The 24811-nt window shown below is 39.9% G+C and overlaps 2 protein-coding genes across 4 annotated transcripts; one reads left to right on the forward strand and one right to left on the reverse strand.

Annotated features, from left to right (window-relative positions):
• Positions 1 to 231: 231 nt before the first annotated feature.
• Positions 232 to 12324, reverse strand: mocs3 (molybdenum cofactor synthesis 3). 2 transcript variants are annotated; one of them, XM_061842944.1, is made up of 15 exons: positions 12292 to 12324; positions 10929 to 10980; positions 10724 to 10827; positions 8435 to 8567; positions 7016 to 7108; positions 5155 to 5275; positions 4114 to 4188; positions 3497 to 3614; positions 3304 to 3412; positions 3128 to 3190; positions 2160 to 2323; positions 2022 to 2069; positions 1289 to 1385; positions 1084 to 1191; positions 232 to 444 (listed from the first exon to the last, which is right to left on the reverse strand). In XM_061842944.1, the coding sequence occupies exons 1-15, from the start codon at positions 12307 to 12309 to the stop codon at positions 287 to 289; spliced, it is 1461 nt and encodes a 486-aa protein (XP_061698928.1). In that variant the 5' UTR covers positions 12310 to 12324; the 3' UTR covers positions 232 to 286. The 2 variants fall into 2 exon arrangements, with proteins under 2 accessions (XP_061698928.1, XP_061698927.1); XM_061842943.1 differs by lacking the exons at positions 10929 to 10980; positions 12292 to 12324 and having other exon boundaries at positions 8435 to 8570; positions 10724 to 10828.
• On the forward strand, positions 10930 to 24575 carry qpct (glutaminyl-peptide cyclotransferase). Of its 2 annotated transcripts, none has more exons than XM_061842934.1 (7): positions 10930 to 11331; positions 15541 to 15687; positions 17171 to 17452; positions 20094 to 20261; positions 23407 to 23506; positions 24117 to 24233; positions 24324 to 24575. In XM_061842934.1, the coding sequence occupies exons 1-7, from the start codon at positions 11224 to 11226 to the stop codon at positions 24494 to 24496; spliced, it is 1095 nt and encodes a 364-aa protein (XP_061698918.1). In that variant the 5' UTR covers positions 10930 to 11223; the 3' UTR covers positions 24497 to 24575. The 2 variants fall into 2 exon arrangements, with proteins under 2 accessions (XP_061698918.1, XP_061698919.1); XM_061842935.1 differs by having other exon boundaries at positions 15587 to 15687.
• The last annotated feature ends 236 nt before the right edge of the window (positions 24576 to 24811 follow it).

Genomic DNA, 24811 nt, shown 5'->3' on the forward strand with positions numbered 1-24811 from the left:
TGAGGGGGGCGGGAAGGTGGTAGATTATGGGGAAACGTGTACATTTATAATTAGGATTAAATAAAATATTGTTCAGAGAGGGAACTTAAAAGACAAATGAGCCCTTAGTGTTCACGAATGAACGTTACAAGCCATTCTGCATTACCCCCTTTCCATGCTCAATGAGAAACTATTTCACTGCTGGTTTCACGCTGACCTCTTTATTTAAAGGATGACAAACAATGCTAAGACTGGTGATAAAAATATGTTTATTTTTCAGAAAACATAGATACAAGGTAACATGATATTAATATTGTGGGAATGTGGGGTCAATCCATTGCGCCCACGCCATCAGGCCTCCACGGATGTCTTTCACTGCGATATTGTCCACTTCTGATCCACTCATCTCCCCTAGTATTTGAACAGCCTTCTGAGAGTCATTTCCTAGTTTACAAATCACATAAACTGGGGGGAAAAAAACGAAGATTTTTGGTGACTGAATCACATTCTTGTGACTTGTGAAAACATGTATACAGCTCATAGACAAGCTAAGGATGCTGTTTTTGCTGCATGGTCCATATTTCCCAGGTTTGGAGTAGAACTACAAGTTATGTGTTATGGTGCAGACCTAACAAACTGGGCTAAAAACAAGTGTTATGTGAGTATTGTATGAGTGCTACTATCACATGATGTAATTGCAGTTTCTAGTTGCATTTATGCCTTGATTCATAATTACTTCAACATACACTATTATATATATATATATATATATATATATATAGTATTATAGTTGTTTTTTTTATTTATATACACATTTTAGTATACTGTATATGCACAGCTAAATCTCATTGTTATAGAAGAGACATTGAATCAAGGAAACTGGGTCAAAACAAAATAGTTGTTGTTGTTTAAAGATTCAGTCCTCTAGAGCCAACCAGCTGCCGTACTTGTTTTGGAAAGGGGGTCACCTGGCAAACCCATTGCAATTTGCTACTGGCATTCCAAAATGTGGAGCCAGTCTACCAGTAGGAAAGCACACATTGGACTGTGAACATGGTTACTTACAGACGACATGCAGATAAAGCCATCATTTTGTCATGTTACCTGAAGGCCAGCAGACACCAACTATCTGCCGTTTCATTTGCCCGATGCGGTCCTCAAGTAATTGCATATGTTCACGCTTCCTCTTTTCTAAACTTGAGAGTGGTATGTCTGGCAACAATGTTAGGATAATAATCACAAAGAAAATGGGCTCCATCCGCTCACATCAGACTTTTTTATCGTATGTCTTCACTCACCCAAAGGATACTGATTGAGCTGGGTAAATGGCATATATCCACCTCCACAAGAGGGCGCACATCTAACAGGAGATGGGGCTCTTCATCGTCAACAATGGATTTGTAATCCTGGAATTACAATGATACAGTCTCCTGAACGCACAGCAAAGCAGAGCAAATTTATTTGTGTAGCGCATTACATACACAAAGTAACTCAATGTGATTTACATGATTAAAAATATTTGAATATAAATAAATAAAAGATTTAAAATAGGGGGGGGGTGTAACATTAACCAAGACATTCAGCAGTGAGTAGTTTTAACTTGAGGCAAATGCATTTATATCTCAGTTAAATTCAGAAATGTAAATCGCTTGCAGCAAATTCAAGGCAAGGACAGCTCAGGTTTGAGTTGTAGCATGCTACAATTCCAGTATTTTAACTGGTTTTGCAAAAATCACTTCAATCAAAACTGCTTCTTAATGGAGATATGACACAAATCCAATTCGGGTGTCAACTCTATCTCTGCACTTAATGATCGTTCAAAAGATCAGATTGTGCAGTCATGTGTATCCACAACCCACAACATGCAGCATTGTGGATGCCAAACTGTTATTCTTTTAAGTGGAAAATTTACTACTGTATTTAAGGTTTCCTGTGATACAATAAGTTTATCAATTTTCATTAAATCTGAGCGAACACTATTAGTAATGGTTGAGTAAACAGCACTCAATACAGGAGGGTGTACGTGCCAAAATCTTCCCCACCTGCACTGTGATCCTCTTATCACTGGACAGGAGGTTGAGTCTGCGACACTGAACATACAGCAAAATTTTAATTTATAACAAATTAACAAACAACTTACTACTTCAGATAAAACAATGTTGCATCAAATCAAAGTCAACCTTATCTGTTGCAGCAGAACCACAAAAGGCTTCATAGTCAACGAGCTGGGTTACGCTGGGCTTTTCTCCACACACCGCACATCCTGACAGCTTGCCCCGCAACCTGATGGACTTGACCTTGGCACTCTGAGCGTCAAACATCACCAGCTGCTGGCCACAAGAAGCTGGCACATGTGGTTAAGTGAAATGCTTTGTAATGAACAAATTAGTTTCTTTTCTGGTTTCATTACTAGGCACAAACAACTTCCCATTTTTCCCAAATTGTGGCCACAATGTAACAAGATGCCTTAATTCTCTCACCTGAAAGGGGATAAACTGACTTTTCATTATTTGCATGCAAATAAGACTCTGAAGTGCCTGCCCACACATTAAGTATGGAATAGCTACCAGTACCTATTTTTCTTAATGGAGTGCCTTTGCAATTCCAATGCCCTGTTAAGCAATGGGTGTGGATTTACATAATAACTACCATACCTTCAGATCAAGTTTCTCCATCAATAATTTGGAAGTTAGGCTGGTTGAAGTTTCAGTCATAGGCAAACCACATGCAACGAAATACACAGTGTAGTGTATGAATTGCTGCCTTGACAAAACGAAATGCTTTCATTGACTTTAAGGGCACTCGCTTTTTTCCACAAGAAAAGGCATAATCTATCTTACTTTGATAGTAACTTTGCAAGAGTACTCAACACTGCTTTCGTCGTGCTACTCTGGCAGGTGTGTCCTCTGTATTGTCTTGTTGCGAACAATTAGTTTCACTTCAAACTGTACTGTATCACTGATTGGAACGAAGAATAAAAGGACTAGCAAATAAAAAAAATGTTCATGTGAAGTAATTACATATTCTATACTTTGACCAATATGGCAAATCAATGATGCTCACCCATTATTTATTAGGATTCCTAAATTTAAGAAATGAAGGCTGAAATTTACAGCAACAACAGTATGTTATGTCAGAGTTTGGATACAGCCATGTCCAGAGGCTATCTTGAGGACCTCCAATGCTTGAAAACAGCCCATTATCCCTGGAACTTAAAGATAAGTGGAATAGTTTACTAACAACCAGCTATTTAGAGGCTGGAAATGTTGGAGAAAGACAAGTCTGTACACAGGTAATGGGTTCTGGGAATAAGGTTTGACTTACCCACTCCTAACACCCCCCCATCAGAACAGTTTGTCACCATCTCTGGGGGTGGAGGTATTGGGAAGAGGCATCTGTAGCAGGGGCCTCCATCATAGTTATATACGGTCAACTACAGACACAACCAAACAATAAAATCAAAATGGCTGGGAGGGATGGTGATGCCGGAGTGATTTGCAAGATGGAAATGTTTTACCTGTCCCTCCATTCTGAGGGCGCTCGCTGATACTAGAGGCTTGCCACTCAGCACACAGGCATCATTCACAAGATAACGTGTAGGGACATTGTCTGAACAATCAGCCACAATGTCATATATGAAGTCAGTCAAGTCAAGGGATGTAAGGTACACGCTTATCTTTTAAAAGTCTTTTTGCCTATTAAGGCCTCCATAGAGTGACTCTAACATGGAATTTGTATAAAACTGTCAATTCTATTAAAAAAAAAAAATCTTCGTTTTGACCCATTTTTCCATCCGCTTTTTCCATATTTGGCGAAACTGTCCCTTTTCCTCCAATTGGTTGCCTCCGTGTAGAAGACCCTTTTGAGAGCCCACACTTGTTTATGTTGACAGCACTGGCTCAGGAGCGGAAAAGGAAGGCAGAGATGTTGGCTAGTGACGTCGATAAGATCAAGAAATTAGAATGACCAGACTTCAGAGCTCTTGACAGGAAAACATCTAGCGCTCAGGAATGTATGGATAATTTTTATTCCCATTTCAGATTTACCGAGGGACCATGGAGTCAATATTATATCCCAAATTGGTTTGGCAAAATATCTCCCCTTTAAATTTCCAAACTGGAGTGAACAGGATACTGCTGAATGAGTTGCAAGGCGTTCTCAGGTGAAAGCTGTAGGTGGTAAGGGATACACTCAACTGTTGAGTTCAACCTACAAGGTTAGAATTAAAGGTATAAATGAACACATTTTATTACTCTCTCATCAAAAACTACATTTCATACACATAAATCAGCAAAGTGCAGTGAAAGCTCTGAAGTCAAATGCACCCTGTGGTTATACAGTTTGAAAAAGATACGACACAAAATTTCAGAAGTTGAACAGTTGATGTGCATAATGTCAAGAAACACCTTTAGCATATCCTGTGAGGCTTGTGTTCTTTATTGCGACTACAAATTTAGGTTGCAAATGTACAGTAGGGAAATAATTCTGAAGACAGGTTAACTGGCCCTGATCTCCCATAATTAATTTTAACAGCGATTATCTTCTTGTTGCACTTGTGAGGCAGTTAAGGATGGAAAAGTGCCACTTTAAAAACGCCTGCACAGTGAATACATGTTTTATGTTGGTGCTAGTTTGATACTGGAATGGGTTAGTTCACTTTCCATCATTACCTGAAGGAAGTGATTTCAAAATTGGAACAAATCTGACATCAAACCAGAACTTGAAATGTTGTTTGACCATACAGGCTGTGAGTGTGACTTTGTAGGGCTAAAATGGTACCCTCATGTGGTGAATACCAACCCATGTGCACACTAACCACAGTGGGGGCAAGAGCCACCGAAAGAAATAACATGTTTATACAATATTTGCAGACTGGAGTCAAAGTCACACCTAAATATAACCTGTGGTGAGACTGGAAAGCGCCTGTATACATTACACAGCAACCATCAGGGGCCGAAACAGCAGCTCATTTACACAAATTTGCCCAACTATGGAATGTTTACTCATAATATTACCAAAATAGCAACATCCTTATTTGAGATTTGAGTTTTCAAAGTGTATTTTTTTTCCCCAGACTTTTTATGTACTGTACATTCGGTATAAAATCCCATCATAAATTAGCTGAAATACATGTTATGTTGACATAAAAGTGACTGCGTAGGGAGCAAACATCACCTTCTAATGGCATTAGCTGCAGACAGAGGTTTAGGTTGACCCTGGTCCTCCTCACCATGAAGCACTTGTCTATGCAAATTACTGATCTCCACCTCATCATAGTCCACTAGCCCCAGACGCCCTGCAGACAAACATGGATGGAATAAATCCATGCCAAAGCCTAATAACCATAGAAAACCATGTAAAATAGAATAACATCAGCTGTGCATAAATGTATTTCCAACTTTAATTAAATTGCAGTGGAACCCTTAAGACAAACACTGTAGGGTCAAATTGAAAAAAAAATCTGAAATTACATCAAGGTTTTTACATTTCATAACTTGTAACACATGCTGTTACACAACATGTCATCACATTGTGTTTACCTCAGCATAAAATGAATTACATTCTTTGCCTTTTTATGGGATTTTTTAAAGTAAAAAAAAAAAAAACAGAGTTTAAAATACTCAGACGTACACACAGCACATTTTTTTTTGTTTTGGGGTGTGTGAGGGGGATATTTATCCAAGGTGGCACAGTGATTCAACTGGTTACATTGGCCTCACAGTTCTGAGGACCAGGGTTCAAATCCCGGCCCTGCCCTTGTGGAGTTTGCATGTTGTGGGTTTTCTCCAGGTGCTCCGGTTTCCTTCCACATCCCAAAAACATGCATTGATTGGAGACTCTAAATTGCCCCTAGGTGCAATTGTGTGTGCGACTGTTGTCTGTCTCCATGTGCCCTGCTATTGGCTGGCAACCAGGTCAGGGCGTACCCTGCTTCCTGCCTGTTTGACAGATGGGTTAGGTTCCAGCACGCCCGTGACCCTTTTGAGGATAAACAGCTCAGAAATGAATTTGTTGCCATTTTTGCTTAATGTACAACTTCAGTTGCTTAACAGTCCGGTGTCTCTGTTCTCATATTTTGTACTTGGGTCATACATTTTCAACAGGCAGCAGGAGTAGATGGCTGACAGGCCAGTGTAGTACTCACACATTTACTACGAGGCCACACCATTGTAACACATGCCAAATATGGCTTGGTATTATCTTACTGAAAAAAGTGGGACGTCCCTGAAAAATATGTTGCTTTATTGGAAACATATGGTGCACCAAAATTCTATGCACCGTTCAGCATTAATGGTGGCTTCATTGATGTTCCCTATGCCCTGGGGAGGAAGGCAACTCTATAGCATCAGAGACCTTGGATTTAGAACTTCATGGTAGCAACTATACAGATGGTCCTTTTCCTCTTTGACACACATTAGACAATGTCCATTATTTTCAAAAACAATTTGTTATGTGGGATGTTAAACAACAATACACACTTTTCTATCTTGCATCATTCCATCTAAGAAGAGATCAGAATGAGAGAAGCCGGCACCATTTTTTTTTAAGTTGTTGGCTTTCAGTTTGCATGGAGGAATTTTTAACGCACATTTTTAGATGGAACAACAAACTGTTTATTGTTTTCTGAAGTGTTCTTTACCTACTGTGGCAATATCCTTTCCACAATTATGGCTCCTTTTATACTCAATTATAACACCTGTTTCCAATTAACTTGTTCACTTTTGCAAAGTGTTTTTTTTTTTTAACCATTGCTCAACTTTCCTAGTGTTTTGTAAACCCAGGTTCCAGTTTTTTGGAGCGTGTTGCAGGCATTGACTTAAAAATAGGAAAATATTTTCTAAAAAAAAATGTTCATGAGTTTGAGGATAAAATGTCTTATCTTTGTGGTGTATTCAATTGAATATAGGTTAAAAAGGATTTGCAAATCATTGTATTCTGTTTACAGTTAGGTTTTATAAAACATCTCAACTTTATTGGAATTAAGAGTTTGTACATATATTGTATTAAAATGTAAATGTCCAAATGAATTACCTACCTATACCTGATGCCGCTAGATACTGAGCCAGAGGACAGCCCAGTCCTCCACAACCCACAACCAATACGGATGTCTTCGATAGATTTAGCTGTCCTGCAGACAAAACAAGACCCCACTGTTGTATACTGTGCCATGCAATACTTATTCTCTGGCGTGTACACTGTCTTCCAAAGTATTATGCAATTATATTTTTCTCAGACTTCCCTAAATAGTTGATACAAATGACAGTCAACATACTTTTTAAGTTATTAACTCATCAATCAATATAACCCAAATGTTTTTGAACAATTCTCCCAATAAGAGTACTTTCATAAAAAATGAAAACTTAGAATGCAACGTTTCACATTATTACACACAATACAGTTTTAAGGCATTCAGTAGATTTTAAATAATGGAAAATAAATATAGAATTTTCACTGTTAGGTCATATTTGCTCAAATCAAACGGTATTTCGATCAAAAACATAGGTCAAGGTACATTTTGACAAGTTACCCCTTATTTGATAGCAGGTTCACAAGTCTTACATCCATTAAAGCTCTGACTTTTTGGAGAGTTTGTTCTTTAATTTATTTTACAATTTTACATGGGCATGTGAGAAGATGATTTTCTTAATAAAAGCAGTTTGTCTATTTGTATCCTGGAGCTAAGTGGTAAGTAAAGAAATCCACATACTTCTCAAAGAAGATTCAAGAAGAATTTAATGGAAGCTGCTTTCAAATTAAGGGTCCTACATCAAAACGCAACGTTACCTGTTCTGATGTTTTTTTTAATGAAATCGTTTTTAATTTCAGTCAATGACCTCCTAATGCTGCAAATTAATTTATCTGTTCATTCACTTACTCATTCATTCATTTTCTGTACACTTATCCCCAAACGGGTCATGGGTGTGCTTGAGCTTCTCTTGGCTGACTCTGAACAAGAGGTAGGATACCTGAATTGGTCGCTAGCCAATCGCAGCGCACAGATAAACAACTGTTTGCACTCACGTTCACACCTATGGGCAATTTAATGTCTTCAATTAATCTACCATGTATGGTTTTGGAATGTGGGATGCTGTACCTGTCGAAAACCCACACAGGCACATGTAAAACATGTGAAACATTTTTAAAATCTGTCAAATGTTACTCTTAATCATTTAGCAAAGTGCATTTTAAGTTATTTTTCAAAAAATGACTATCATTGAGAGGTTTGATAGAATCCATCCATTTTGTGACCCACTTCCCCTCACAAGGGTCACAGGAGTACTGGAGCCAAGCCCAGCAATTTCCGGGCAGGCTGTTTGAGAACATTTGAATTATATTCTGAAAGTGGATGACTTAAAATATGACAACTAACATTTGTATCAACTATTTAGGAAAATCAAGCAAAAATATAATTTGGCTAATAATTTGGAACTTAGTGTATAAGATGAATTGTTACCTTGCACACCCAACTCAGGTAGGAGGAGCTGCCTGCTGTACCTCAAGATGTCTTCCTTGGTGAGGGCTGTTCTGGCTTTTAGTGGAGTAAGAGGCATCACTCTGTCATGGAGCTCTGGGACTAAAGTAGCGTTCTTCTAGAAAACAACAGTCTCGATGCCACAACTAATCACATAGTGTGACATATTGTAGCCTACATTAAGTGCCCTGCTTTGAAATACTACACTATAGCACTCAAAATATAGCAGAGGAGTTGGTTTATGTTACTAGCTCAATTCGAAAATGGAATCATATAAACATAGCATAAAAAGTAAGGAAGTTTGTTCTTGGTAGATTATTTGTATGTTGCCTTGCTTCTTGGCACAATGGTAATGCTGTGGTAAATGCTGCTGCACTTCATGCAGGGTTAGATTGCCATTTCTTCTTCTTTGTCATTGCCAAACATCTTTTGATGTGGCAATTAACTCTTTTTTTATATTTGGTTGATTTGATGGTTGTTAAAGTTTGAAGAAACAAGACATTAGGAAATTAACATTTATTTAATAATCAGGAGCCTTGGAAGCATTTGTAATAGCCATACACAGCCATGACAGCCTTCGACCTCCTGCTCATGCTGGTCACCAGCCAGGTCACTTTCAGATAGTTTTAATTCTTCAATTTAGCATTTGTTGGATGTCAGTTAACCAGTTTTGGTGAGGACACTCCATTCTCTCCACTCCCGGATTCTGTCGATAGACTCTGATGAACCCTGCTGTATGGGGGCAAGCATTATTTTGGAGGATAGAGCAGGGCCCCAGATTGTCGACATATAGTTTTGCCACTGGTTGCAGAATCTGATTTTGAGATTATCTCCTATAATGACAAGCCTTATTTTTTCAGCGAGGGAGATGCCACCGCACACCATCACACAGCCCCCACCAAAACATGTTTTACTCTATCAGTGTTGCAATCACAACAGCATTCAGGTTCCAGTGAACATGACAGTGAAGGGCACAGATGGCAAGCCTTCTGGCAGCTCTATGAGGCTGTCTGTCTGTTCAGGATTCTCTGAGCAGAGAGTTGTTAGCCATATGATCTAAAAATCTTTGACAGCTAATCTGCTGAAGACAGTTTTAGCTGACTGAGTAAAATGTCTTCTTGGTGTGTTGTCTCCTTGGGACACACGTCTCGCAGCCTGTCTCTGATATCCCAAATTACATAATTATTTCCCAACAATGCCACAAATTGGTTGTAAGGATCAATCCATCAATTTTCTGAGCCACTTATCCTCACAAGGGTCACAGAAGTACTGGCGCCTATCCCGGCTATAATCGGGCAGGAGGCACGGTACACCCTGGACTGATTGCCAGCCAATCGCAGGGCGCACAGAAACAAACAACAGTCACATTCATAATCACACCTATGGGCAATTTAGAGTTTCCAATTAATGCATGTTTTGGGGTTGTAGGAGGAAACCGGAGTGCCCAGAGAAAACCCACACAGGCAAGGGGAGAACATACAAACTCCACACAGCCGGGGCTTGGATTTGAGCCCCTGGCCTCAGAACTGTACGGCCAATGCTCTAAGAAATAGCTCCACGGTGCTGCAGACATTATTCAGATCATTCAAATTTATTTTGTCAATTCTTGGAGCACACACACCTACTGACCACTGTAGCTGGGCTCGTGTTTGTGCTGGGGACACCAGAAACCTCAAACAAAAGCCTATGGCAAAAGCAAAATAAACTGTTTGGCACTGACTATATTTCCTGCAACTTTGCTTTGAGGCTCATCCCACAAATGCATGTTGCTTAGTGGTATTGAAGCATTTATAAGGGGGAAAAAAAAAAAAGACTGTCCAATGGAATTACATATTTTTGTCACGAAGCATACAAAAATAGTTCACAAAGCAAATTGTGCTATTTTTATTACATATATGGAACAAAGAAAAATTCTTGCTGATGACCAGTTCCTGCCTAATTTCTATATAAAAATAATTTTGACGATGTAAAATTGTCGTTTCCGGGGATAATGAACATTTGCGTTCTGTTAGCTTTATCATCAAAGTTATTTTACTGTATGTACTGCGTGTACTTCATTCATAAAAGTTTTTTTTTAATTGCACTACGAGTATACAATAATTTTCCGAAGAGATTCTAAATTATGGACACGTACTGAATCTACTATAAAGACAGATACCCATACAAACAAATACAACTAGACGGTAGAACATTGTTTGGTGACTATGTACAAACAGCATTGCAAATAAATATGATTGTAAATCAGGTTTACATTAGCAATACACACAGTACCTTTTCGTATATTGCCAGTTTATTCTTCAGAGCCGCAATCTCTTGTTCTTTCTCTCTTAGCTGTGCTTTCAAGTAGCCCACTTGCTCAGCCATCCCTGATACAACTTAAATGTTTAATGTTATAGCGAGAGAAGACTGCATAGAATTTGTAGAACTTTACGGATGGCGCATACGCGAGCAAGGAGCACACTTCCGGTTTACTCACGTGGTGTTGAAACACGTGGTACACGGGATGCCTTGACTGTTGTCGTTCTGATCTGAAAATGGAATGTCTTTACTTTCGTCGTCCTTCAGATGTTGAATTCCCATTAAATGATTGTGTTTTGTTAGTTGAACGGAAACTGGGAATCTAACGTGAATTCCATACGTAACGTAAGACGAAGCGCGCACACACATACACACGCAGACACAAGTTAGAGTAGATACTTGCGAGCGCTCCCTGCTGCCTTTCACATGATTTGAAGTGTGTGCGGCGGAGAGAAAGAGAAAGCCGCAGAAAAATGGCCGTAAGGGGCCAGGGTCCTTCTATAATGCGATTTTTTACCACTATTGCCATCTGGTTAACATTCAGCCTCTGCTCTAATGGAATCCCATGGACGCAAGAAAAGGTAAGGGAATTAATTCCTCTCCCACAGCTACTCTTAACTCCAGTGAGTGCCTCTGAAAACTAAACAAGTTGTAGTGCTACTATAATCAGTCAGTGGGTCGCAAAACAATCTTAAATCATCTACATTGTACGATTCCGAAACCATTTTTTCTCAAAGGTTAAATATATCACCACTCTCTTTAATCGATTTTGTTTTATTGAGTTTGAGATGTTTTATAATAACTCACTATAAACCAGAGTGGCTCTTCTAAGCCTCTTTGAATAAACTACACCTTGTTTAAATTATTGGTTCAATTTTTGAAATTTATTGGACTTAGTATTTGTAACACAATACATCTACTTATCGTCATTATTATTAACCATGCATGTATAATGTGAGCCACAGATTATTATTGTTATCCATTCATCCACCCATTTTTTGTGCCACTATTATTAGTAGTAGTAGTAGTAGTATTTTAATGTAGGAGTAGGTGACTGGTTAGAGTGTTAGCCTCACAGTTCTGAGGACTGGGCTTCAAATCCCGGCCCCACCTGTGTGGAGTTTGCATGTTCTCCCGTGACTGTGTGGGTTTTCTCCAGGCACACCGGTTTTCCATCACATCCCAAAAGCATGCATTGATTGGGGACGCTAAATTGCCCAAAGGTGTGATTGTAATTGTTTGTTTCTGTGTGTCCTGCAATTGGCTGGCAACTGGTTCAGGGTGTACTGTCCCTCCTGCCCCACGATAGCTGGTATAGGTTCTAGCACCCCCCCCCCCCCCCTTGAGGATAAGTGGCTCAGATAATGGATGGATAGAAGTAGGGAGTATGGGAAAAAGGCGTGCCAAAACGTGTCACTAGTGTGATTAACATTTCAGCAAATGGATGCTATCAATGAATGAGGTTATTTTGTTGATGACAATAACATCTCATGTAGTCGCTTGTGCTGTATTCCACAAATCTTTTGAGATGTTGGACCTACCTGATTATGCATTAACATTGTTGATCCTGCTGTTGTTCTCTCGTTTTTTCTGCATGTAGTTGCTATGGCAGCACTGCCATCATCATTGATCCTCCAATTGCATGCCTTGATATTTATAGATACCAAGTGGACCCGAATTTAACCCTCTCTGGGTTCAGTGAGCAATGTTGTGGAGTGTGCAACCACATAATAATACTGTACTTTGCATTGTATGCTATGCTATGCTATGCTATGATTTGCTATGATTACTAGTCTGAAACAGGAATTTCCAAAGTACAAACCGGTTTTTCGACACATCTGGGAAATAACATAACGTCAAAGGCCGAACAACGAGGAACCAATTCTGCTGTGTATGTCACACTGTCGTTATGATTCAACTTTTTAGAGGAACAAATACAGTAGTATTTCACAACCTTCACTGAGTCAATTAAGGCAAGCATTTTATATTAGAAGAATTTCGCAGCACACCATTAAACAAACACTGTACATCAGAAAAAGTATATACAATATACTGTACTTAAATAATGATGTTCATGACTCAATTTACTAATAAATGTACTTAATCTTGAATCTAACACTTACTGAACACAATAATATGCTTGCAGAAATGGTAAAACACATGCATGGATCTTAAATGATTATTTTCAGCTCAATTTAGAAATGTAGATACATTCCCATCGTACACTCAATGATGTACTGCAGCACAGTGGTTTGGAATTATTGGTGTAACTAATGTGTGAAACATGAATGTATACTGTTCATTTCTGTTCAGACTTTTTTTAAACTTTTTAACCTGAAAGCAGAGAAAAGAATAAGCCTTAATTTTATTTTGTATTAGCTATTCTTTGTTCTTGGTATTAGCATGGAAGTAAGATCATTTCAGCAGCACAGTCACTGGTTAACACATCTGCCTCACAGTTTTGAGGACCCGGGTTCAAATCCCCAGCCACACCTCTGTGGAGTTTGCAAGTTCTCCCCGTGCCTGTGTGGATTTCCTCCAGACATTCCAGTTTCCTCCCACATCCCAAAAACATGCATGGCAGATTGATTGGGGACTCTAAATTGTTTATAGCTGTGAATGTATGTGTGAATGGTTATTTGCTTTTATGTCCCCTGAGATTGTCTGGCAACCAATTCAGGGTGTACCCCACCTCCTCCTCTCAGTTAAGGCTCTAGCATGACCACAACCTTAGTGAGGACAAGCGGTATAAAAAATACACTAATGAATAAATGAAAAAGTTGAATTTGTACTGCATTAGCTATTAATATGAAAATAAGAGAATTTCTACTTCATCATATGACCAAGGGGAAATACTGGAGAAGGTGAAACATTCAATACAGATGGATTGCGTTTGGCTTCCTCAGTTTTTAATGTGTGTTTCCAAGACAACCACACATCTCTGCAGTTTGAACTTTGAAACCAGTTTCAAGAGGACTATTGAAATCAGAAGATCAATATGTTTACGGAGCCAGTGATTGTATTGTAGGAATCGCAAAATAAACATGAACAACCTTACATATAAACTGATAAACTGTCTTTCAGAGAATTAGTCTGGCACTTAATAGCCACAACTTTAGGTACGCCTACACAATTCAATATCAAGAGTTGGATTTGAATTACATTTATTATTTGAATGATTGTAGAACAGCACTGATTCACAATGTGAACTATTTTTAATGTTTTTTTGATACCTTATTTGCTGTAGCTGTACTATATGGGAAGGGCGTGACTATTTCACACTTCTGCTAAAACAATAATTTAAAAAATGATAATAATAATGGTGGAACGCTGGGCAACTGGTTTGCTTATCTGGCTCACAGTTCTGAGGACCCAGGTTCAAATCCGGCTTTGCATGTGTGGAGTTTGCATGTTCACCTTGTGCCTGCATGGGTTTTCTACAGGTACTCCGGTTTCCTACCACATCCCAAAAACATCCAAGGTGTTAATTCAAGACTCTAAATTGCCCATACTGTGAATGTGAGTGTGAATGGGTGTTTAAAAGTGCCCCCAAATTGGCTTGTGACCAGTTCTAGGTGTAATCAGCCTCTCACCTAGTTTGGCTCCAACGTCCCTGCGACTCTCATCAAGATAAGCGGTAAGAAACATAATCATAGTAAAAATCATAATAAAAATAATACAATTTGTAACTTACAGTGGCAATAAAAATGCATTATTATGATATTTGTAAAGGCAAAATTTTCATTACAGTTCTGTTGGGTATGTTTATATTTGACTTATTTGTAGGCTTTGGGGGTTTTATACACTGTCCTTTATATCTACAGATACAGATAGACAGATACAGGTATCTACTTTAATTGACATTTGTGCTTCATTCATTCATTCATTCATTCATCTTCTGTTCATCTTATCCTCACGTGGGTCATGACCATACTGGAGTCTATTCCAACTATCTTGGGACGAGAGACTGGGTACACCCTGAACTCCTCGCCAGCCAATCGCAGGGCACATAGAAACAAACAACCATTCGCACTCAGTCACGCTTACAGGCAATTTAGAGTCTTCAATTAACCTATCCTGCATGATTTTGGGATGTGGTAGGAAACTGGGGCGGCACGGTTGCTCAGCTGGTAAAGCGTTGGCCTCACAGTTTTGAGGTCCCGGGTTCAATCCCGCACCCGCCTGTGTGGAGTTTGCATGTTCTCCCTGTGCCTGCGTGGGTTTTCTCCGGGCACTCTGGTTTCCTTCAACATCCCAAAAACATGCACCATTAATTGGACACTCTAAATTGCCCCTAGGTGTGATTATGAGTGTGGTTGTTTGTCTGTATGTGCCCTGCGATTGGCTGGCAACCAGTTCAGGGTGTACCCTGCCTCCTGTCCGTTGACAGCTGGGATCGGCTCCAGCACTCCCTGGGTCCCTCGTGAGGATAAGTGGCAACAAAAATGGATGGATGGGAGGAAAGTGGAGGACCCGGAGAAAACCCACGCAAGCATGTGGAAAACATGCAAGCTTTACACAGGCAGGAGGATTTCAACCCCTGTCCGCAGAACTGTCTTTGTGCTGCGTACTTACCCTTAATTGTTTTTTTTTTTGTTTGATCAACTACTGTCTCAGTTGCCCAAATTGTTGATCAATCAATTTATGTACAAGTGCCTCATAATACTTACTGTTCAAGTAAATATAAATATACAAAATATATATACATATATATATAAATAATAAAAATAAATATACAAGGTGATATAAGACAGAGCTAACATAAAAAAAAATACTCTCCTCTTGTTCAGTTACAGCATCAAGCAGTCACACTTACATCCACTGAAATCCAGACAGCTTTGTCGCACACAGACCTGACACAGATGTGGCAGAGGGACTTGAGGCCGTTACTTGTTCCGAGGTATCCAGGCTCTACCGGCAGCCAAACTGTGCAGCAGGTGAGTTTGCTCCTGTAATTTATGAGAACAATGGAAACATATTCTTGGTCTGAACAATGCTGCCTCCAGAATCACAGTGGTGGCTCTATTGAACCTCAGTGCTGCATTTGACCTACGGTATTTAACATTGTGATTGACAGACTGTGGGTGGAAATTACTGGCACAGTGCTGAACTGGTTCAAATCTTATTTAAAAGAGTGAGTGGTTTGTTGCAGTTCATGATAATGATTCTGACCGAAGAAAGTTCACATGGGGTACCTCAAGGATCCATTCTTGGGTCACTTCTATTCAACCACAGGCTGCTTCTAGTATAGCTCATGGTATATCAAAAAATATCTTTTCAAACTTATGCAGATGACACACAGACCTGCAGTACATATCGGTGCTACCACACAATCTCAGTCATTTCGTTTCTCCGATTGAGTGGATCTATCAATGAGTGCATGAGCAAAAAAATTCTCCAGCTCAATGCAGAAAAGATTGACCTTATTGTTTTGGGCCCAAACCCGAAAGGTCAAAGGTTAGTGCTCAACTTCACTCAATCTCATTGGAAGCCACAAGTCATGTGAGAAATGTGAAAAGCCACCTAAAGTGTGCCACAGTGCCAAAGTCTCCTTATTACCACCAATCTTAAGAGTCAAAGATCTGTGCTTACTAATCGTAAGAAACTGGATCACATCACACTGGTCCTAAAATCTTTTCACAGGCTTGCTGGGAGTCAGAGAATATATAAAATTCTCTCTGTGGGTCGACAAAGCTCGGAATGCTTTTGGACCCAAGCATATTCGAAAGACTTGTCAGCTTCAGATTTGCTGAGAGTTTTCTGAACCAGACAGAACTAAACAAAGCGAAGCAATGTTCATTTTCTATGCTCCTTAACTGTGGAAGAAATTTCCTGAACACTTCAGATCTACTGGAACTATCTTTAGATTCAAATCTGGTCTGAAAACTTACATTTTCATTAAATCAAAATTATTATCTCACCACAACGCACACTGTTTTCTCATTATAGTGTTTCTCTTATAAATCATCCAGCTTTAATATTACTGTTTTTTATTTTTATGCTCCATTATTAACTAATTTTTCATTTATTTGGCTCTGGTAAGCACTATGGATTTGCCTTATGTATGAATAGTGCGATACAAATAAATTGCCTCACCCAAATAATGTGAATGTAGGACTGGTTCTTGTGCAGTTGTCTTTTTGCATGGTCCGACTGTACAGTCATTTGCCAGCATTTCAGTCACTGTTTGCACAATCACAGGGCATTGTACGGATTTTGATTTTATCTGTACAGTATCTATATTTTGACCAATACCCTGTAAAAGGGCCAAAGATTGAGAACAAGATACTGTATACAACAATACAATGAAAATATAGTATTGCATAGATTTGTTTCACTTCAGATAAGATAGGAAGAAGCTAAGACTGACTACTGTAACATTACTGACTTTTTTATTTTTATTTTATTGATTTATTTCAGCATGTCAAAACAACACTTGGTTCCCTTGGAGCAAGCTGGGAAGTGACAGAGGATAAGTTCAGGTCAGAGACACCTTACGGGTCGCTTCCCTTCACCAACATCATTGCAACCCTCAACCCATCAGCCAAGCGCCGCCTGGTCCTGGCGTGTCACTATGACTCCAAGTATTACCCTCCACAATGGCACGGTAGGGAATTTCTGGGGGCCACTGATTCTGCTGTGCCCTGCGCCATGATGCTGGAGCTGGCCCGAGCACTCGATGGGGAGCTGAAAAATCAAAAGGTACAATATTTGTCTCGCATGTGACTAAAAGTCAATAAGATCAATTTGTAAGTTTGGATGAAGATCCTATTCTTTTCTTTCCAACCTTGGCCCCAGTGCACAAACAATATCCATAATTGCATCTTTGGTTGTTTCTAGAGTGGAAGAACTTGTCACCTCAGATACGATAGGAATGAACGAGCACAAAAATTCTGAGCAAGGGCTGTGCCCCTTCAAGAAATTGACAAAAATCTCCACTGACACAAACAAAATGTAGAGTGGAAGCTTCTATAGCTCCAAATGCATTCAGTGGCTTGCAAAACAAATTCTTCAGACCCTCTTTGTCAAATACTGTACCTAGGAGTGCTCAAACGCCTTTTTTCTTTTACCACAAGTATGCAATATTGAGCCTTTAAACAAACATTACAGACTCTTGTTCCTCTCAACTTCACTCTGGATTGTTTTTTCTTTTTTGTTTTTCTTGTTTCTGTTTTTCTTCTTGACTCGGGTGGCGGTGGCTTAGTAGGTAGAGCGCGTTGGTTCAAATCCCGCCTATGACTGTCAGCATGTTGAAGTGTCATTTGGCAAGACACTGAACCCCAATTTGCTCCCAGTGGGCTTGCAAGCATCTTGCATGGCAGCAACTGTCCGTTAGTGTACGGAAGTGTGTGAGTGGGTGAATATGATGCTTGCTAAAGTGATTTCGGCACTGTGATGGTGTAGATGAAGTGCTAAATTACTACAGTCCATTTACATTTTCATTAGAATCATGTATACCTAGAGGTAAAAAGCCCTTTGAAGGTCCACTCTGAAATGTAGTCATAATTGATTCACTGAGGCATGGTGACTCAACTGCTTAGAGCATTGACCTCAAAGTTCTAGGGACCAGGCTTCAAATCCCGGGCCCACCTGTGTGGAGTTTGCATGTTCTCCCTGTGCCAGCGTTGGTTTTCTCCGGGCACTCCGGTTTCCTCCCGCATCCCTAAAATATGCATTAATTGGAGACTCCAAATTGCCCTTAGGTGTGATTGTGAGTGCGACTGTTGTCTGTCTCTATGTGCCATGCGATTGGCTGGAAACCAGGTCAGGTTGTACCCTGCCTCCTGCCCGATGACAGCTGGGATTGGCTCCAGCACTGCCGTGACCCTTGTGAGGATAAGCGGCTCTGAAAAGTGATGGATGGATGGATGAATTCATTCACTTGGGATTTGTGTGCAAATTTATGTGTGCATTTTTGTATGTCAAAGCTGTGTGTAGAATAGTACTGCGGTGGTTGCAGCATCTTCACTGATGTCCAAAACAAATTTCCCTGATAGGTCAATAAAGGTTATCCTGCTTCTTGTCCAGCCCATTCGTTTGTGGCTATTGCTCTGCTGGTTTGCAATGCTCTTTTATTCATTTTTCAATGATGATTGAGTGCTCTGGGAGATGGTCAAAATTTAACCGTGTCCTGCTTCAAATGTCTCTCCAGCTTTATCCCTGACCTGGCTAGTATGTTTCCTGGCTTCATGTTTCTGTTTGTTCACAAATGATTATTGTTCTCCAGGAAACCTCTCAGGTCTTCACAGAACAGCTGTATTTATACGGATGTTAGATTATCCATAGCCTTAATTAGCCAATCAGGCGAGTCATTGGAAGACAGTTGTTTACACTGTATTTTATGTAAGGGTACCAGAGTAAAAAGAGTAGAATTCTGTACTTTTAAATCCTGCACAGTCCACTTCTCTATTGTGCACCACTTTGTGTCGGTCTTTCATGAGAGATGCCAATAAAATACATTTACGTTTGTGGTTGTTATGTTAAAATAATGCAAAAAAATTCAAGTGCCATGAATATTGTTGCTATACCGTACAAAGTCAAACAACAGCACTGATAATGGAGAACGACGCTTTGCATTCATGTTGCCTCCTCGTTTGCCCTTTGCTTCACATTTCTACTGGATGGACAGGGACAGGTCCACTGACACCCAGAGATCAGCCAACTTGTGTGTTTATGGGGTTGAGGTGTCCATCAAAAAGGACCAAGGGGAAAGGGTATTCAGTTGAATGCAAATAGGTTTGCTTCCAGTGTGTGTATGGATAGAAGGGAGGGGGGAGCTGATAAAATTACAAAGCTGTGTCCAGACAAACCCAATTTAGATCATCACCAAATGTCCCGATCATGTCATTTAACAGACATTCAACAAACTGATGACAATATAATTCAACCTTCTTGGTGAATGAAAAACTGTTTACAATAAGTAAGTTTCTTTCGGCTTGTCCCTTTCGGGGTCGCCACAGCGTGTCATCTCAGATGAACGCACATATGTGTTTGGCACAATTTTTACGCCAGATGCCCTTCCTGACGCAACCCTTCTCAGAGAGTGGAGGCCCCAGTGGGATACGAACCCACAACCCCTGATTTACCAAACCAGTGCTCTAACCACTGAGCTACAGGGCCTCAATGCAACATGGTAATGGAAATGCATCATTTTTCTCCGCTGTGGCTCCTTCTCTCCCTTCCTGTTCATGCAGTCATTTGGCTTTGTGTTTATCTCGCTATGGCACAGGAGCTACAACAAGCAGGACCAAAACAGAAAACATATATGTCCACGAGAGGGCAGCAAATCGTTCAGAATACATAGTGCTTGTGTAAATAACAGTGTCGTTCTGTCTCCCTGTAGGCCTCCATCCCCAACCTGAGCTTGCAATTGATTTTCTTCGATGGAGAGGAAGCTCTTTTCCGCTGGACTCCTCTTGACTCTTTATATGGCTCTCGTCACCTGGCACAGAAGATGGAAAACACCCCTCATCCGCCAGAAGACACAGACACCAATCAACTGGATGGCATAGTACGTCTCATCAGCATGTCTGTAACCCCAAATGTTACACATGCCTACACACACCAATTTATAAGCAACTATATATAGTCCACACACCCTTGTCAGATTATGTGATATAAAAACGAGAACAAGATGAAGCATTTCAAAACTTTTCCCACCAATAATGTGCCCTAAATCCGCACAACCCAATTGCAATTTGATTGCAATAAACTGAGATAAAGTGGCTGCACAAGTGTGCACACCCTCTTCTAACTGGGGATGTGGGTGTTGTGTGTGAAATGAACAAATAACATTAAAATTCCTGTTAAGTGGAAGTCATCCCACACTTTCCACCATATAAAATGCCACTGTTAAATTCCAAATACATTTCAGGGGGTTTTATAGGTTTTTCTTTTTGTTCATTGTTTTGTTTTGTTTTGTTTTCGAGTAGACTGAACTTGAAGGTTTTGTGCCAACTCTGACTGGTATTTGGAACTGCTCAGAGTTTATTTTCAACTTGGAGAATTATCCACTGTTCCAACTTGGTTTCCTTGGACCATACATTTTCCAACATCTGTATGAAGGATTTTGTTTTTACAAAATTTTACTACTTGATAGTTCTGAAGAGCAGGTTCAAATCCACCCTCGCTTGTGAGGAGTTTCCATGTTTTTCATGTGTCTGTGTGGGTTTTCTCCGGGTACTCCAGTTTTCTCCCACATTCCAAAAACATGCACAGTAGGTTAATTGAAAACTCTAAATTGCAGTTGGTTCAGAACCAATCTAGAGTGTACCCCACCTCTTTCTCAGAGGCAGGTGGGATAGGCTCCAATAAGCCTGTAACCCGAGTGAGTATAAGCGTATGGAAAATGAATTAATGAATGAGTTGTACAGGTTAGGTCACATTCATGGTGAAAAAAGTGTGGAAGTGATTTAACTTGGTTTAATTTTTTATCTCACAAAAATCTGCCATTTGAACAGCAGGGTCTAACTAGAGGTGTCAAACTCATTTTTGGCACGGGCCACATTGTAATTCCAGTTTCCCTCAGAGGGCCGTTATGACTGAAACCATAGTCTTTAATTGCCTCAAACTGCACACAAAATTTCTGAAATAGTTTTGGAATCAGAACACAATGGTAATGTGTTTTTCAACCATAGTTCATGTTTGGTTACACAAAAATGCTAATAACATCTAAATGTAATCATTTATGATGTATGACTAAGAAATTTAGAAGAGATTGTCACAAAAATCATGGAGGTTGATTTGCCACCAAGGGCCACATAAAATCATGTGGCGGGCCAGATCTGGCTCCTGGGCCTTGAGTTTGACACCTGTGGTCTAAACAGTTATAGTTTATACTGACTGTTCAAGTGCATGCATGTGTATAGATTACAGAGTGTGCAGTTATAAGTGATGTGCGGTGAGGGGGTGTAAAGTGGGACAAAAAAGCATTTAGTCAGCCGCCAATTGTGCAGTTTCTCCCACTTAAAAAGATGAGAGAGCCCTTTAATGTTCATCAAAGGTATACCTCATCTATGTAGAACAAAATGAGAAATAAAGTCCAGAAAATCACGTTGTTTGATTTTTAAAGAATTTATTTCCAAATTATGGTGGAAAATAAGTGTTGGGTCAAGCATGAGCAAATATACACCAAATTCAACAATTGAAATCATGGCCATTTTTTTATTCAAAAGGGAAAGCCACATACAGCCCATATGAGAGAACTAAAATGGAAAAGAATATTATGGAGGCCTGGTAATTGACCCCTCCGTACAGGGCACTTAACCACGCCTCCTGAAGTTACGTCACCCCACGTCTGCTAACCTCAGACAAACAATTAGCAAAAATGGCGGCGCAGGAAGAAAAGACTAGAGCGAAACTGTCCGATTTACCAGCTGATTTCTCACTCGCATTCTTAGCTAACAGTGAAATATCGTTGAAAAGCAGACAGCAGGGCTTCAAGTATTTCAGCGAGGGGTATTTCAATGGTATTTACATGCATATCGACAGAGAAACCATTGATATTAGCGCGCGATCTTTCCGGAGTCAGAGGAAGACCGAGAAGCCACATAATATAATATATTATAACCCAAAGACGAATTCGTCATTGACAGTTTCCTATTTTCGTGTTACATATCACACTTGGGTGCAGAATCTGTGTGTGTATCTGTATAGCCGTTTGTGAACCGCCGTATGAAGGAAAAGAAGGCAAGGCTTGATTTACGAGTTGTTTCTCTCGTTTTCTTTGTGTAACGTGACGCGCTCCCCTCAATAATTATTCTTGAATTAGTGCCGAACCTACGTAAGTCCCGACCGAGTACGACAATCACTACTTTAGTGTCCTCAAACATCCTTTCTTTAGTCTTGGTTTCTCGGTGCACGTCGAAGGCTTTTAGGACTTGCTAGTCCGGTTTATTTTAGCTCACTAGACGCCAACAAAGAGACACGTTTGTGGAGTCAGGTCCTCGCAAAGTATCGCTCAACACAGATCAAGCGTGTCAATCGTTCACACTTAGTTATATTATGCAAGCGAAGAACTGCTAATTCATTTATATGAGACATGTATTGAAAATCAAATATAGGGCTTACCTTTGTGCAAACATATCTGTTCCGGTTGATTTTAGATCGATTCAGTTGATCATACGATCTTCCACAAAGTTTGATCCATCGAAGACATTTTTCGTACTCGGTCTTCTGCTCCGGTTGATATTAGATGGATTCAGTTGATGATGCGGTCTTCCACAAAGTTTGATCCATCGAAGACATTTTTCGGACTGAGTCTTCGGTTTTGGAAAGGGTACGAATTGAACTCCACCAACTCGCCTTTCAGGATACCTGTCGTCACTATTACAAAGTCCGTGACTACACCTCTTAACCATGTCTATTGTTAAAGAACCCAAATACGTGATAAAACGCTAACAAAAGCTATACTGGACCATGCAACGTTGTCTGAGGGAACGGCGGGTGCAAAAAGGGGCGTGGGATTTATGCAGATCTCTGGCCTCTGGTCAGTGACGCGGATGACGCAATTTCTACGGTGGGGTCAATTGTTGGTTAGTTTCTCTATTCTTCACATGCAGGTATAGCTCTGCCTCCCTTGGCGTTCTTGGTGTGTACAGTCAGGCAGAGTTTTTTTCTAGGACAGTAATTCAGCATTTGTGTTGCTTCTCCTCCAGGATCTATTTGTGTTGTTGGACCTGATCGGCGCCCCAAGTCCACGCTTTGGTAATCAGTTCCCAGACACAACATACTGGCTCTCCCGGCTGCAGAATATAGGTGATTGATAATAGCCTTTGTTTTACTGTTTATGCTCTCTTCTAACATCCAACAATAAACAATATGTAGATGAAATCAGTCAGCCACGCCAAGTGTTCAGTGAGAGTCAGAGACATGTGGAGAAACTTGTGGCGTGTGATTGTGCAGTACATATGTATTCTAAAATTGATTGGCAACCATTTAAGGGCGTACCCTGGCTCTCATCCAAAGTCAGGCTCCACTTGACTGGCTTGTAGTACTGTAGTAGTATTTAACCAGTTGCATTCCTAACTGATGTTCTTTTTCCAAACAGTAAACTGGTCATAACAGCTGTCTTCCGATGTTCACAATACTGTACTGTGGAAAGACGAGAAAAAAACAAATATCATATGAATGTAACCGTGCAATACAATCTGATTAAACAACATTTTGTTATTGATTTAGATGGAGACATACGACCAAGAGTAATATTCTGACATTCTTTTGTACAATTCTCATGACTTAGAGTAGATATACTAATAACTTTCCCTACTGCAATGTCATCTAATTTGACATTGTAACAATCAACAAATGATGTAAAAAAAAAAAAAAAAAAAAAAAACACTGAGCTCATTTTACTGCATATTCTCAGAAAAACGTCTCCACTTCATGAATCAACTTCAAAATCATCCTTACGACGTGGAATATTTCTGGCCAGATCGACCTATCGGCCACATTCAGGATGATCATCTGCCATTCCTGAGCAGAGGTATTCACTCGAAATTGTTGACTACTCAAATATGTTGACTCGCATGGTTCACGTCTGATGCCTAACCATTGTACTCGGCTTCTTTGTCAGGTGTACGCATCCTACATCTTATTCCCTCTCCTTTCCCCGTCGTCTGGCACACATTTGATGACAATGAGCAGAATCTGGACCGCTCCACGATTGAGAACCTCAACAAGATTTTACAGATCTTTGTCCTAGAGTACCTTAATTCCCAACCTGCCGTGACCACAATTACCTCGTAAAGACATCTTGTAATTTTACGAGAGTACATCTTTTATCCTAACTTATTAAAATGTAAGGTGCATTGTGTTTGCAAATGTAGACATGGACTCATTCTGGTTTATGTGAGTTTGAGCCCACAAATCACAAGCAGAATGGCACATCATATTGTGAAAGCAAATCTATTACCATATGTAAGTACTTTATCATACTTTTGAGGCTGAAATTCAATTTACATTTGAATTTTCTCAACTCTTTTGAAAAGTAGTGAAGTACTCAAGTACTTTTTAGTCTTGTGTGGCACCAATTACTTTTTTAGTCATGCGACGTCAAGCAGC

The sequence above is a fragment of the Syngnathoides biaculeatus genome, chromosome 15 (assembly GCF_019802595.1).
Source record: "Syngnathoides biaculeatus isolate LvHL_M chromosome 15, ASM1980259v1, whole genome shotgun sequence".
Classification (NCBI taxonomy): Eukaryota; Metazoa; Chordata; class Actinopteri; order Syngnathiformes; family Syngnathidae; genus Syngnathoides; species Syngnathoides biaculeatus.